The 16795-nt window shown below is 40.0% G+C and overlaps 1 protein-coding gene across 13 annotated transcripts in view; it reads left to right on the plus strand.

Moving 5' to 3' along the window:
* The window catches only part of LOC136433585 (nephrin-like), an 83039-nt gene that overhangs the window by 34679 nt on the left and 31565 nt on the right, over positions 1-16795 (plus strand). For all 13 annotated transcript variants that reach the window (XM_066425922.1, XM_066425923.1, XM_066425929.1 and 10 more), the window contains exons 4-6: positions 9320-9640; positions 11347-11637; positions 15022-15339. In XM_066425922.1, the coding sequence (XP_066282019.1) occupies positions 9320-9640; positions 11347-11637; positions 15022-15339 (930 nt within the window). The remainder of the gene's footprint in view (positions 1-9319; positions 9641-11346; positions 11638-15021; positions 15340-16795) is intronic.

Below are 16795 nucleotides of genomic sequence, written 5' to 3' on the forward strand. Positions count from 1 at the left end.
TTTTCATCATTTCAGATGGATGGATAATTAGAGATACAAAATGTCTTTGTTTATAGATGTCACAAAATTGATTGAAATATTATCCACAGGTGATGTTTCAGAATTGCTCCCTTGTCATTTGTGATCCCTTTTGTATCATGAGGGAACTAGTCTTTGTTTTCCACCACTGAAAGTTTAATGAGTACAAAACTTAACTGGAAACAAAAAGGCAGAAACTAGAACAGAAGATCTATTTTATTTATCCATAAATCATAGATCCAATACTGATAAAGGCTTTTTTGTCCCCGAATGTCCTCCCTGATAAACTCCTCATGTGTTTTATAAAGTTCTTCTTTTTTTTTACAATACAAAGGGAATAAAGGATGTATAAAAGTAAGACGAAAGTAAAAACAAAGTTTTTACATCCATTGATTGATCGGTTATTTTGCTTGGCCCTCCTCTGTAAGTTTGGTCATGATTTTTTAATGTTCATAACAGTTAAATGGATGAAAGATTAAGATTTAAACAATAGGCCCCTCTTCTCTGTGTAGCATAACAAAGCACATTCTAAATTGATGATGACATATTGTGGGGTAAGTACAAGAATTATACATGTTCACAATGGGGTCAGGGCTCAGTTAACAGCAGTCTGGTGTATGTCATATGATGGACGGAAATGTTCTGGAATCGCTAGAAGTATAGATATTATAAAGTTGTCATATGTCAGATTCGACCATAACATAAAGGATTGTTCAAAGGTCCAAACCAAAAGGTTCAAATGCAGGGCTGTCTCCATGCAGGACACGCCCCATTCATCCAGGGACAAAAATTTGCTTGTTGGAATGGACAAAAATTCACTCCTTCTGGCCAAAAAACTGTACTTCATGACATGAAATGGATGAAAATCACTTTCATAAGCTTGAAATGACAGATTGAACAATGAAAGTTTACAATAGGGGCTCCCAAACAATGAGTTTGCTTGAAAAAATATTTTAAAGCAGGAGACAGCCCTGGTTCCATGTTATCATTGAAAAATAGAATAGCTCCTTCAACCAGGAAAAGATGGTACGGTACAAGTTACAAATTTGCTCTCCCTGGCTAGTGGACTGACAAGTTTCATTGACCGCTATGTGAACAATCATAGCCTTTGATTGCCCAGTCATATCTCCAGGCTATGAAACTAATAAAGGTTCATGTGTAATGGGGGCTGCTGGTATACTGTATCGCTCCATCTGCCCTCAGGCTTACCACCTGTTCCAGCACCTGTTCTTTACAGGTTATTGCATTTAGAGTGTTCTGTAAATATTGCAGTGTTGGATACAATACTTTTTTTCAGTATTTGTTTTATTGAAAATCAACTTGCATGACATAACACATGTGCATGAAATATGTGATATTTACAATGCTGCTGTACACATTAATCACAAATAGGTAAATGCATGTAAACATCTATGCTGTGGGTCATCTTAAAATTCATATATATATCATATTGTCAGCTTTGAAAAAAATATACAATCACTCATAAAAGCAGTATATAAGATGGTAAGCAGCTTTCTCTGTTGGATCAAGTTTTCATACATCTGAATTAAAACACTATTGACTAGGATTTATTATACATGTGGTGATGTAATATACTACCAGACACGGCTTCCATATCTATCTATCAGACTTAGAAAAAAGATACCAGAGAAGAAAATGACATCTTCTGGTTGTTGGAATAAAGTCCTTCTGTTAGAAGCGATGGGCCAAAAAATATGGCATGATGAAGTAACTAAAGCATAGCATCCAATATTACAGCATTCGATCACAATCAAGTCTGGCACTTAATAACTGAGCTGATTACAAACTTCAGTCAACATATGCATCGTACACATGCATGGTAATCACTGTGTCAATTATTGCTGAAATTCTATATTACCATTTGCCATTTGTGTATTCGGATTCTGAGCTGAATTAAGAAAATAAGGCCAGGATGCTATGGTGCTTGCAAGCAAATTAATGCTCTTGCACTAGTGCATGTACATGCCCGTCATGTGTGTGCGTGTATAAAGATGAACCTGCTGTGAAAATTTGAAGAGGCTTTTAGTTTTGCATAAATTCAAGGTGTTAGCTTGTCTAGCACCTGTCTGGAAAATCTGATTATGCTACAGTCCCATATGTCTCACTCACACCAGACAGTATGATTATATTCTGGACGAAAAACATGCAATTATCACAACAGTGTGTATAAATGAATAATATATACCTGTATTTACAAATGATAACTTTTTAAGATTTTGTGACCAGTTCCCATGTAATGATTAATTCAGATGCATTTAGCATAATCATTGGGGACAAGTCTTTTCAGTAAAAAAAAAGAAACCATAAGAATCCTATAAAACCATAGTGTACACATGTTTTCTATTTACCACTTGTACTGTACCATCCAACAAAACACACATGCAGGTTGTTTGTCCATTTTACTCCTTTCAAGGCCCAGCAATTTTGTTGCTCTGGCTTTATCTTCTAGGTGTAGAACATTTACATGGTTTTTAGCACCTCCTGCAGTTTGACTGATAGGCCATGCAGGTGGATGAAATGAGGTAGGTGCCAGCAGGGAGCTATTAAACACCTGGTTGTGATGAACCCTTCATGTGCCTCCCTGCTGACACAGTTATTCCTCCTGTCTGGACCTTTTAAAGGCAGTTTCAAGTTTAAAATGCAAAGGCACCAAACAGACAAACTTGAGATGCCACCAGAGGCATCTTATATATAGGGGTTACAACTTACACAGTTACAAAATGATAGGCATGCTAACCAGAGATAATTGGGTACTCTGTATCCTCATAAACTCCCGGAATCCTACCTTGAGGCTAGCAGTCTCGATCATTATCGCAATTTTGTATCTTGCACAGTAATCATGCATGTATAATGTTTCACCCTATAAAGTAACAGCCCAGGAAAGTGAGTCAGGGGATATGGAAAGTGTCTCTCTCTACAGTGTAGAACATTTTATAAAGCTTCTGATCTCCATGCAGATGTTATGGTAGAAGGTCGTAACATTTTCTGATTTGCTGTTTTTTTTTCTTTTTCTCACAGCGCTCTACCCTAAAATTGTGATGTTTGAACAGCAGGTTAAAAGATATTACGAGTGTCCTGGCATAGACAGTATGACTGGTCACCTGCTGTGGCCATGTGCACTGTCTCTGGTCCTGTAAATTGGAAACATCAACAGAGACTAAACAAGTCAATCTGAGTGGGTATAAAACACCTACCTGTGAATTAAGATATTTCCTATAACGTACTTAGCATTGTTGCGGAAATGCTCTTGGATAGAAGGGCATTTCGCCAAGAGTGGTGAACGAACAAAACCTTGAAAATCTTAAGATTTACAGAAACCTCATCTTCACAAACCTTTTGGATTAGGGAGCATCACTCAATGCCAAGGACACAGTGCATGTCTGCTAAATGTCTATTGAGTGAACTTGAAGTGATGTTGACTCAGTTCAACCCCAGAAAAAGATCCAGGGGGAGTCCGATGACAGCTGTCATTAAACCAAGCTCCATCGGGGCAAGTCCAGAGTCAGCCACCAGGCTGCCAACCTCTGCAACAAAATGCAAGAAAGTTCACTAATGTGGGAAGGCCTTCTTTGTTCTTGCTACATTGTACACATAAAAGTGTTATTTTTTTAAAGACTGCCAAGCAAAACATAACATTTGACTATTTTAGTTAACATTTCTGCTGGACATTACACTAGTATATGTTTAGTGTCAGCAGTAGCACTCATGTGGACTTGACACAGGAAAGGTCTGCAGACTCAGTCTGATGACAGCTTTTTGTGCCTTGGACACTGGACAGTACAGAACATGTTGACTTCCGCCTTCACACAACCAGTTCTTGTACCATGTAGTTGCAGATATTGTTTTATGGGCTATACTAAAAAAAATTCAACTGTTAAAGATTTCCAATTGTTAGAGGAGCATCTTGTGAATCGGGAGCAACAACAACGATGTGGTTCATGCTTAATGTCAGGGAACTTTGTAGCTGTGATGTTGATCCGAGGCAGCTGGATAAGACTTTCCAGATACACTTTGAAGACAGCTATCATTATCTTGGTAGAAATGAGACCCAACTAAGTCATAAACGCCAAGCAGATCAAGATACGTCCAGTCTTCAGTCAGGCGCCATGCCTCAAACCATCGTAAATACACAGGTTCCAACGTACCATCAACATTTAAGGGCACATGTTCAACCAATACTTACCAACAGCTGTATTATGTTTGTTCAATTGTAAGAAAGGCTATGCCATACATTTTTTGTACCAGAAAAATAACCACAACAGAAAAACATGTCACAATGCTTGTTTGATACACGTGCGCACAAGTAAATGAAAGCATGTGCATGCAGTTAGCCACCAGCCTCCTGTTGGTAGTAAGACTATCGTGTAGGTTAACTTATGACTGACTATGTTGCATGTCCAGTCATCCACCATAGACCAAAGCAAAACCCCGCCCTGCCAGTGTTGAATATAGCCTGCTGCAGCAGCTCCTCTGTTTGTTTATCTTATGAGAAGGAGTTGAGGGAGAATCTGCTGCCAGCACTTCAATCGGCCTGCTGCCTTTTTCTTATCAACCATCAGAGATAAGTAGAGTTAGAGGAACCCAAACTTGGGGAGATGAAGAGACGCCGACTTCCTCCTCCCCTGATCTGTTTACACGGACATGGACGTTGTTTCTGTACCTGCCTCTTGTAAGACACATCCAGATAGCAGCATGAGGCATGTCACCTGTTGAACAGGGCATCCTTCTGTTTGAGGAGAAACTTGACACTGGTTAAAGTGGGGGAATGAAGGGAGGAAAGGAAGTGGCTTCTTCCTTATAATGTATACAAAGGCAGGTACTGGGGAGAGTCAAAACGTTGTGGGAAACGGAACCCCAGGCTGATCCCAATGTAGGTGTTTCTCATCTGATGAAAGTCAATCATGTTGGCCTGAAGTGTTGGTGTGTAAATTTGCCCAAAGAAGGCAAGGTAGCCCAAACTTCAGTGACAGATGTTTATCACAGGGTCCCCAAGGAAAGGCTGTTTGTGGCAGGATGTTTGGTATGAAACAGCAGTATTTTGGTACAAACCAACTTCTCCCAAGTTGACCTCTTCTGAAACTAGATCTACATCCAGAAGTATTTCGATGTGAACATTTTGTTGATCTATTCAGCACTGAAGGACAGTAACATTAGCCTTTGTATATACAGGCCATAATGAGTCAAAGGAAGCAACATTGTAGTTACTTGAAGGTTGTTGTGTAATATTTACCCACCCCTCTGTTTTGGATCTGAAAGGGGTTTTTTAGATGCAAAATTTGTTAAGAATGGAGTCATATTTAGTCTTGTTACCTTGCTCTCTCTCTTTCTCACTCTCAGTCCACAAGTTTACAAGATAGATAATTTGGGGCTCATCAAAGTTGACTTGACCAGGGTCAGTGAGTTACCTTGTTTGAAAGGCAGAAGTCAAACAGATCTTGACATACAACCTGGCTGCAATGGACTTTGGCATTAGAGATATGCAGAATGACATGGTTCTCAAGTAACAGAAGGTGCCTTTCTTAGACTGATAAAAACTGGATTGAACAGCTTTTCACCATGTAGACAAGTCTAGCTTTTAGCTATTTATACTTACTAAATTGTCCACAAAGTTATACATGTCGGATGAAAACCCTTCCACGCCCTCTCTTCCTGCTGGTGATATGTGTCACCTGTGATCCTGGGGGTCCTCATTTCCTGTTCTCTAGAAATTCCTGCCCCAACCTCCCTGTTCCTCCCATAATTCCGTTGTCATCGAATTTCTCTGGCCTGGCAGTGAGCCTGACCTAGCTGCAGGCAGCTCTTCAAGGTTTGTCCAGGGTCCCAGTACAGTTTGTTTTGTGCACACGATAACAGCATCCTTGTTAAGAAACACTTCCAACACCTCTTGGTCTTTATGGCTTGGTTCTTCCTGGCCCATCTCTTTTAAAAGCGTATATCATATACCTGCCCAAACACAGAAAATATAGCTTTATGAAGAAGAAAAAAGTATACTGTAAGTGCTGATCTCTTTTTTGTTTTTTTGGCCGTATTATCCCTGATAGCCATAGATCATCACTCATGTTGGCAGCTACAGTGTCAACCTTTCAGTGCAATTCACCTTTTTCTTCTTTTTTTCTTTATTCAATAAAGTTACCTGTAAGTTGAACTGCATTTTAAAGCTTGTTATGAGTATTCGGTCCCCTGTTTTACATCCTACAGTGCCTAAACCACAATCGCAGACAGGTGTCTAAACCAGTACTCGTGTAATATTACACAGCCTCATCCCCCTGTCAGCTTGTGGCAGAGCTTTAGACTGATCAGGGCTTGTTTTTGTGAGTTGAAAGAAAAGCCAGCGAAAATGTCAAGGTGAATGTTTGGTCTTGCCTTCTGGGGTTCAAGGTAATTAGCCTTGACTTTAAAAATCTGTAAGAGCTTGTTTAGGAAAGCTGCCAGTTGTAAGACCTCATAGACTGTTTGACCTTACTAATTTAAGTTTTCCCACTAAGCTACTTTGTTGAGAGGACATTGGTGTGAAATTAGCTAAGATGTCCTCAATTGCCTTTTGGAGATATGCCATAAGTTAATGACCACAATCTTGCCTTGTGTCTTGAATCATTTTATGCTCCATTTGTGAATGAAAAGTTATATTGATTGGACATGGTAATTGTATGATCTTGTTCTCCATGAATTCTACACAAGCGATGCCTACCAGTTATACTTGTGGTGTACCTCTATACCAGTGAACATGTTCCTATTTTAACAAAAATGTCCAGGTTACAGACAGATAAACAAAGAACAGCCGTTGTCTGGTCCAAGTTGTGCCTGCTTGACTGCTGACTGTCCTGATAGTGCAGGAAATGTATGACTCCTCCTGTATAAAACGCTCCAGATTTGTGTCTCACAAGGAGACAGGAATGTTGTCTTTGGGGGGTGGCAGAAGTTACTGTAGCTGTCCTTGGTGCATTCCTTACCCCCAGATAAGGATATCAGATCCAGATAGTGTCTACCGTGTGTCTCCTTCAATCAGGGATCCCTGTTTGTTTGGACATGTACTTGATCCAGGGATGAACACAGGGAGATGCAGTAAACCGAAGCATGTGCTGATAGAGCTGTTTTCTCGGTTATTTGGCTGTAACACAGCTATGCACACCTGCTCCTGATTTCCTGATTCAGACAGTTTTATTACATGCTAACACTCAAGGATAAGTTTTCGACGCATCAAAAAGTTTTGAGCTAGTGATAAAACAAGCTAAGCTTACCAACCAAGGGCAATGACCTATGGACGATGATGTTAAAGGCAGCAGAAACTTTGTTACAGATCCAGAGAGTTACATGATAGATGAGCAAACCTGGAAAACTGACTACATGATTGAGCAGGTCTGGATAACAATTTACGTGGACCATACATTTCAATGAAAGCATCAATCCTTGTAAGAAAGACTGAATATTGTATTGATTTAACCCTGGCACTGCACAAGACGTTGCACATATTCGCATACATCCCACCATATTTGTGGCTTTTAGAACATTGCCATGCTTGTGATATAGCGGGTATCGTGATGTGCATGTCATACGGGAAATCAGAACAACAGTCATACTTCATACAGGTAATGAGTGAAATCATTCATCCAGCAACATGTACACTTTTGACACATGACTTATACTCCCCTTAGACTTATAGTCTCATCAGAATTTCAACTTGGTTCAAAGCAAACTAGAAAGATACAGTAACAGAGAAAGGTGGTTGTGTTGCAATGGAATACAAAAATAAACAAACTGTCACAGAAAATCTATCTGAAAAACATTTTTGCAAAGTTTGTTCATCATAAAAAATGATAAAGTCATATCATGGGTATTCAGTAGTTATCATGTCCATATTCCATGCATCCCAAATGAATGATAATGAGAAATGAGTAACAGAGAAGGAGATATTTTATGCATGTTGGTGATGAGGAAATAAGGAAATGGAGGTGTTGATGGCTGGTTTATGACAGTCTATATTGGAACACTGCTACACAGAGATAAGAACTTTACTGAATTTATGTTCATTTATCGAATAACAACATAGTCAGAAAAGTGGAGCAAATAGGTTGTCCATATCAATGATCATCTAATGTTAGTATCATGAATGAAATTGAGGATGTAATAGTAAGTTTGCTGCTGAAATGTAACCATTATGTGTATTCTAGTAGCATAGATCTAGTGTGACTGAAACTTGAAATGAGATTAGGAAAATAATCAATGTCTTGCATTTGGAAGTGCTGTATGGAATGTGGACCAAATCTGAGGGGGCAACATTTTTGCATGCAAGAAGTAAATGAAAGGCCTTGTTGAAGCTTCTTCTCTTCTATATCTTTTGATATCTCCACAACAGAGCTGTTGCCTCTACTGTCAGTGCCCATTGGCAGACGGCCCTGTAATTTAGCTGGGCTATCTGGCTAGAAAACCAGACAGTTGCCAATTTCAGGTTTTGAATCAGGGTGATTAACATTCCCACTAGACGATAAGTATACGCAGCACTCTTCCTCAATAGCACTTAAATGAGGAAGGAATGACTGGAGATATGTGAGGATTCTGGGTTGCTTCAACGGTGCAGATAAAACTCCAGAACCACAATAATTCAACATCACAAAAATGATCAAGATATAGTGGGTGATTATCTCTTTTGTGAGCTGTTTGATGTTGCTCCTTCCCTCAGAGGACCAACAGGTCACAAAATGTAGGCTTTCATCTGGCTCATCTGAGTTTCAAGATTGCAACTCAACACAAAACAACAACAGTAGCATTTTAAAGGCTCCTGCTTAATTTTACACGTAGTCTTAACCCAACTCCAGCACTGCATCATATGCACTGCATCATATGAAAAAGAGAGACATTAATGGGAAGAAATGATGCCTACATTCTTGTATTACACTGAACGTTACTCCCTTCTTTCTGTGGTTGGATTGATGTTCCCACTTACACCTAATGCTGGTGGTCATTTTTCTTGTCAGTATGTTATTCATGAATCATACCAGAGGGGACATTGCAGATCCTGATAGTGATGGTTCGGTAAATCCTCAAAGAGAAAGATGGATGGCGATGCACAATGTGGAGAAGTAGATTCTAGAATGAAGCTTAATCTCTTCCAAAGAGTTCTAAGCGTGAACTATGCGGCTCCAGACTGAGGGATTCTTGTGGTGCGATAGATGTCGGTTAGCTGAGGAATGAATCCACTCTACTTAATACTAAATCTCTTCAAAAGAAATCATCATACTTCTGGTCTTTTGGCACTGATGTGAACATCTTTTTTTCTCCGCAGTGCAACCAGATGACCCGAGCATCGAGGGCTACAACAGTGGAGTGGGCATCCCGGTGACCCCATCAGAGGGTCTCCAGCTCACCTGCAGGTGTAACAATGGGAAACCTGCGGCTGCCCTGACCTGGTACAGAAACGGGGAGGAGGTCACCGAGGGGGTCTCCTACAGCACCGAGCCGACGGGAACAGAGAAGCGGGAGAACGCCATCAATGTTCTACAACTGCAGCCAACAGATGAGGACAACGGTGCCAGATATGAGTGCAGAGCCAGCCACGCAACCTTAGATGCACCAAAGAATGTCTTTGTCACCCTCAGTGTGCAATGTAAGTACTACCATACCAAACAGTTTATGGTTAACTTTTAGGGCCAAATACTTACCCATCTTTTGTCTTACATGAGTACATTGTTGTTCTTGCATGCTATCTTTCTATGTGTAATTCAATTTCAGTGGTTTAATTTTGGCTGGTTGGAAACACTTAAGCCGTATTCATGGTTGAATGACCTTGCTGCTGCTCAAACCAGAGCACTAAGACGTATTTGTGATAAGGCATGGGAGTCTAGTCTAGCCTGAAGGAAAATGCCAAGTTTAAGTACAGAAATAACTAAAGGAATTTTTGTCTGCTGATATCTCTCTCAGGAGAAGAATGAATAAAATGCTGTTGAAGTTCTGCTTGTAGGGAAATTCCTGTGTTCTACACTAAACCATGTATCATGTGTCCCTTTTGGATGAGAAAATCCTTGGGAAGATTTAAGGAAGCATTCCTGTTCATGCCAGATTGCATACATGTCATCACGTATATGCCAGGGGTTTATAGAAATAGCTTTTCCAGTTGCTGAAAAGTGTTAGCCCACATTGGGGGACAGTTGAATTTTAATGGAATTTGGTCAACTGTGACAGAATATATGGTCCTGAGGGCTCTTCTTGTCATCTGGATTTCATGCCAACATGGCATTAAATTCAAATTCTGAAATCTTGAAAAAAATGACATTGAGGCAAGATACACATTCATGAATGGCCTGATGTATGTGAAAATAAAGCAAATTTATGTGAAAATAATTCTCCTTTGCATTGGCCATTGTAGACCAAGAAAGCAATCCTAAGAAATATTTTTAACTGCCTAGTTCTTTGATTGTATGTATCCGTATGTTACATGTATGTTACACCTTTCTGAAACCATTATTCCAGACCAAATGTTTCAATTTAACTTTAAGCGTGGGAAGCAGCCGCTTAAATCTCACTCCAGTAACAAATTTCCGCAGATGTCAGTTTTGGCAGGTATGGCCAATGTCAAGTTCTCTGAAAATCTGGCATATACTACCTCGTTATTTTCCGCCTACTGGTTCCAGAGAAGACAGACTCTTGCCTATTAACTGTCAGGCTCCAATTGTTGTCATTTACGGTGTTGGATTCCTTCCATAAATCCGAGCTCAACGAGGTTTCTCTGACATAGCTAAGGAAAAGCACATTTCCACACTACCCTGGTATCATGAAGTGACATATCTTGGATTCCAGAGTTGATTAAACTGAGCCCTCCCCAAAGTTATGATTGAAGTACCAGTTACATTGCCATATGGCCTGTGTTCTCTTGTCCCTCCGTTCACCCACACTTCTTTCCCAAGAATGCTGAGAAATATGTCTCATGTTATAAAGTCTATCAACCGAGTTGTTGTGGAAGAACAGGAATGTTGCTAATTACTGTTGCATGATTGCTGTCCATCCTCTGAGCCACTGTTAAATTCTGCTCAAACTTTTGAATACTATGTAAAAGGTTCCCAGATTAGCTATGTTATGTGGCAAGAAAACAAAACATTTCAGATATGTTGCAACTACTACCAAATAGATACTGTGAATGACTTTAACCATTTTAGGTATTTTAGAACACTTAGAAAGGGGATAAGATGGCATGTGAGAAGTTACTTCTGGTTTTAAACTTAATTTTCAGTGCAACTTTCAACTGCACTGAGTTTTTTGCTAGAGAAACATTGGATATTGATAACAAAATCGTTAAACATGAAAATTTTACTGTAGACCCTCCAGGAGAACCTGTCATAACTGGCTTCGAGACCCAGCCGGTGAAGAAGGTCGGAGATCTCCTCCAGCTGACCTGCACGTCTGAAGGTGGCAACCCGCTCGCCGACCTCATCTGGTACAAGAATGACCAGCGCATTGACTCGTCCTACCACACCGTAGGTAACCAGGCGCTGAACGAGCTGATTCACACCGTGGTGGCCAGCGACAACAATGCGGAATTCTCCTGTCAGGCTTCGAATGGCGTCACCTCAACTCCGTTGAAGACCTCCATCACGCTGACAGTGAAATGTAAGCTGTTACTTGTTTGTTTGTTTGTTTGTTTGTTTGTTTGTTTGTTTGTTTGTGGCTTTATCTGTTTATGAAAAATTAAAATTGGCCTGCTGGTCACTTTTCCTTGAGGGTCACACAAAATATGTTCTCCTCTTTTATCAAGAAAATTGCATTTAAAATGATTTGAAAATACCTGCATCAGGCAGTTTGTGCAGATAATCCCCATTGGGTTGCAGGTACCATTATTAGATTTGCTCATACTTTTTGCATGGCAGAAAACATTCATTAACTTGCAAAGAGGGTTTATGGAAAATCTCATGGCTGAGAGCAGAGATGGGGGTTTGTTGCTCAAGGGAACGTCTGACATTGACTCAGAAAATCCAATTTGTCTGTGCTGAAAGAACGCTGTAATGAGCTGTGTACATGTATATGGAACAAATCCCCTGAGCTTTGAAGACTATTAGGAATGGGGATAGCTTTCATATTAAAGTGACATCTAATCTTGATAAAACTATACTGAGAAGTTTCTTTTCATCAAAAGTTGAAACTTGAAAATATCAAAATCTTATAATACCCCCTTACATCATACGTTGGAAAAATATAAGTGAGTCAAAACGCCTAGCCTGGTCAGTCTAAATTGAATCAATGTATTTTCTCTGCCCTCAACCCCAAGTCCATATGTCATGAAAGATTAGATAGTTTGAAGGCCATAGGTGTAACAATTAAGCCATGGTAAGCCCGCTTGTCAACTCACGAATTTGTCTATTCCGTTGTCCCTGCTATGCTTAGACTTGAAAGCTTTTTGATTAGGCTAAAAGCCAATAATGAACCAGTTCCTCCTTTCACAGAAATTTGTTGGAGCCAGATAAGTTAAAGAGGTTTAATGCTCACATCAAACAATCCAGAGCACCAGTACAGCTGAGTATTTGTCGGACTTGCCAAGAGTTGTGGTTACTGTATCAACCCCCGCTTGTCTCTGCTGACTTACTGTCACAACCCATTGTTGCTCCTGGCTTTGCCTTTTATGAGCCATACATCATTGACTTCAGTCAGCAAGGTCGAATTCCTCCCTCCCCAAGTTAATTAGAATCACCTGGCTGAATCAAGGAACATGTAGATCCTATTGTGGAAAGTCTGCCAATTTCCTGTTGGGTTCGATCTGTGCCCTCTTGTAAACAGGCGCCACATAATTTTTCGTTATCACTTTGTAGTGACATCCGTTATCATTGGTTGAAGTACATTTGACTTGTTTCACTATATATGCTGATGCGTGATGGTTTGGATGAATTCTTGTCTAATGAAGTATTCAGTCAAAAGGCGTTGATTTAAAGTGAAGAGGACAGGATGAAGGTTGCTGTGTCAAAGAGTGTAAAAACAGAGGTTCATCTGATAATTGATTTTGACTATGTTAACCTGCAAATGATTTAGCTTCAGTTAGTGACTGTTTTAATAAGTGTCACCTTAACAAGCTGAATCTTTGCTGTCTTTCCTGTGTCAAATAGTGTAAATTCAGAGGTTCGTCTGATAATTGATTTTGACTATGCTGACCTGCAAATGATTTAACTTCAGTAAGTGACTGCTTAAATTTGTGTCATCCTACTTACAAACTGAACCTTTACTGTCTTCTTGAAATATGTTAAACATACACCTGTCAATGAAATTTTATCTGATTCTTAATGCTTCGAAATGGCACAAATTGTACCCTTCCCTTCCAAAATGCTGTACTATAAAGTTGTACTATATCAGGATTTACATGAAAATTTGATAGCAAATTCAAATATCTCAAGATCACTTTTCTGTGTACCCCATCTGAAGAAAGTGGAATTTAATGTGTCAAAAATAGAAAATGGCAAATTGAATGTCTAGGATCTAAGTTTTACATTAAAAAGCTGTCTATATGCCAGCCACTGGCACGGTTATCTATTGAGTTCATCCTGCGTCCACATTGCCATTCTCGTCACGACTTAGGACTTCAGTTTATGACAGGGGTAGGCCTGTTTGCCTGAAACCAGGATCAGTTGTGTCTGCCATATACATGAGGAGGCTCATGCATGGGGAATGCTCCAAGTACATTTTCACCTTGTTGCAAGGGCTGTTCACACATAATTTTGAAACTCATAAAATGTTGTGCTCTGAGCACCGTTTCCAAGTATAACTGAAAATTGCTGAAGCTTGAATCATTTAAAGGGAGGAAGGACCACATTACCACCACTGAACTTGGCCTGGCCTTGCCCGCTTAACCTGCCAAATAAACTTAGAAAAAGGAAAACCAGGCTTTTTGTAAGCTTTAATGTTTCCTCCTTATTTCCTCTTTTCATGTAAAATGTCCGGAAATGTCACTCTTCTAATATTGCATTTGATTGGACAAGAAACAGAACCTCTGCAAGATAAGGTATTCTGATGTTCCCCATAATTGGACACATCTGACCACTCCTGCTTTCAAAACACATTTGGGTTGTTTTCCTAATTTTTTTTTGATATCATTTTTTTTTCAAACACAGAAGTCAATCATTTCGATGTCAGAATCACATGGCAAATGGTCGTATTTTGACTATTTTACCATGTAAATTTATACTATTCTTCTACACATGTATTACAAAAAATGTATGTTCCAGAAAACAGACACAGAGAAATTTCTTTCTGTTAAGTTGTTCGATAAATATGGTCAACAAGCAACTACTGAATCATCAACTATATAAAATCTAGGTCAGAAATACTCCGGGTATTACTGGGATATTCTGCTGACTTCACCCTCACTTAAGGGATATCTGATGAAATCCAAGGAAAATCCATAAATAGTGGTACAGGTGGTACTAAGTCAGCAACCTGGGAACATGGATTTGAACAGCTTTTATTGTCTCCCTATATGAAATCTGACAACAAATATTGCTTTGCACCACACAAAATCTTATCAGTCTAATCTTGATATCAGTCATGAGGAGGGAATCTAAACTCGCTTCCTCTGTACCTGTCAAACGCATGGTAGAGTCACTCAAGATAAGCGGAAAAGTTCTTAGTTGTGGGCAGGAACTTCTGATGACAACTTTGTAAAATATCTGTTTATTCTTGTTTTCGTTGTCTCTTGCTTCAACTAATTGCCATTAGGACCTTTGTGATAAACCTTCCAGTACATTATCAGGTCAGCTAGCCCTCCAGTATCCAAATTAGTCACCTTTCTACTATACAGGAGAACCAGACAGAATAATTGGTCGTGTTATAAGATCACCTCTTGAGGATGAAAGGGAGGAGAGGGCACTCGTTAGCTGTACTCATTAGTATAGGAGCGACCTTCTAACCTCTGTGCCCTCTGTTGTATTGGACTGTGAGATGAATACATGTATTATAGAGACAGTTTAATTGTATATGATGCAGTATAACAGTGTTCCAATCTGTCTTGTGCAGTTCCTCCTACAGAGGTCACCATCTCGGGCTACGAGCAGGGTCTGAAGGCAGGGGATGCGGCGACGCTCATCTGCACCTCGGCCAACAGCAACCCGGCGGCCGTGCTGACCTGGTGGACGGGAGGTCGCCAGCTCGGCACCCCGCAGACGTCCGACAGCATCGTTACTTCGGTTCCGGAGGGAGGGTTCGTGACCCAGCAGAACCTGACCATCGACATCACTGCCAACGACAACAAGGTGATCTACACCTGTCAGGCCGTCAACGAGGATCTGCCGGGAGCGTCAGCAGTCACCACAAACATCAGACTGGACGTACAATGTAAGGACCGAGGCATTCATCTTAACTTGAAAGTCTAGGGCTCACATATTGCAACATATATCAATGTATTTTATCTATCTTGGACACACAGATAGGTAGTGCCTTCAGCTGATTATAGGGCTGATTTCCAAGTGAGCACATGACATATCAACATTATATCTTCACAACATTATATCAGCAGTATTCAGCTTTTTATACCAAGAAATAACCCATATCAGTGGTTCAAGGTTCAGTTTTCTAATGAATGCGCCATAATGTTGCATGTCTTAGTTAAATGACTACAGGCACCAGGTAAGGATGTCCAGCTGTGAACTGTCATCCATCATGTTTGCTGATTGTAGTGAATACCTTTTGCACTGCATCATTCTCCTTTTGCCTGTATCCACATGGCAGAAAGCCAGTTCAATTTCACAACGCTTTGAACTTTTGAAGGCAGTTTGATGAAGTTGAGCAGCAACCAATATTATTATCATCAGACCTTTCTATTCACAACCTGACAAAAATGTTTGCAAAAGTTACTGATCCAACATCCATCTTGTGAACCAAGAAAAGAGAACTTTTGACAAACTTCCTGCCATCCAAGCTGTCTGCCCCTACTATCTATCTGCTGACAAAGCTGTAATTAAACTCTAGTGACTAGACTGGGAGTCCACTAGGGATGATATCCTCCCAAAGCCCTGTCATTGTAATTGCAGGAGGCAGTGATGGAGAATTTATCACTCCCCACCTAATAGGTCCCAGCATTGCTCAGTAATTGATGCTGTGTCTACATCCTGAGGAGAATATTTTCCATTTACCAGCAGCTCCCAGATTTGTACTGTTATCCCTGGTGCCAGGGCCTTTTTTTCTTTTCTAATTGGAAAATGGATGAATACTGCCAAAGTTGCTTGAGGACCATCCTTCAGTCCCAGTCCTGGTAATCACTAACACCTTTCTACAGGACCAAGGAGGGATGTAGGGATTATATAATGGCTCCAAGGAGGATATTACAAATAGTGGCGACTAAATCTTTAACAAATCTCCTGGAATATTACTTTCCAAAACCACCAGCGGCGATTTTGTTGTTGTGTCTATTACTAGGACGAATATAAGATGGGCTAAAGTGGTAACAGAGTCTTTGACTACACAAATATCAAGTAGCTTTCTTTTCGTGCATGGAGACAGAAAAAGGCAGTTTTACACATGGGATCCAGACTAGAAACAAGAATAACACTATCCTAATGTTCAATCAATGATAAAAATGCATAGTTAGAAGATATTTATAGCCTTGTCTAGAATATCAAAATTCTGTGTGTATGCCGGTAACTCATGGGACAAGCCAGACTGCTCAAAATTACATCCTGGGGGAGCCTGAGGTTCATAACAGTAGATCTATTTCAAACATGTTGTACTGTCGATGCATGCCATTTATAGCTCCAGGAACAACAATATCATGAATCAATGATTGTTAGACATG

Source organism: Branchiostoma lanceolatum, chromosome 4, assembly GCF_035083965.1.
Source record: "Branchiostoma lanceolatum isolate klBraLanc5 chromosome 4, klBraLanc5.hap2, whole genome shotgun sequence".
NCBI classification, from domain to species: Eukaryota; Metazoa; Chordata; class Leptocardii; order Amphioxiformes; family Branchiostomatidae; genus Branchiostoma; species Branchiostoma lanceolatum.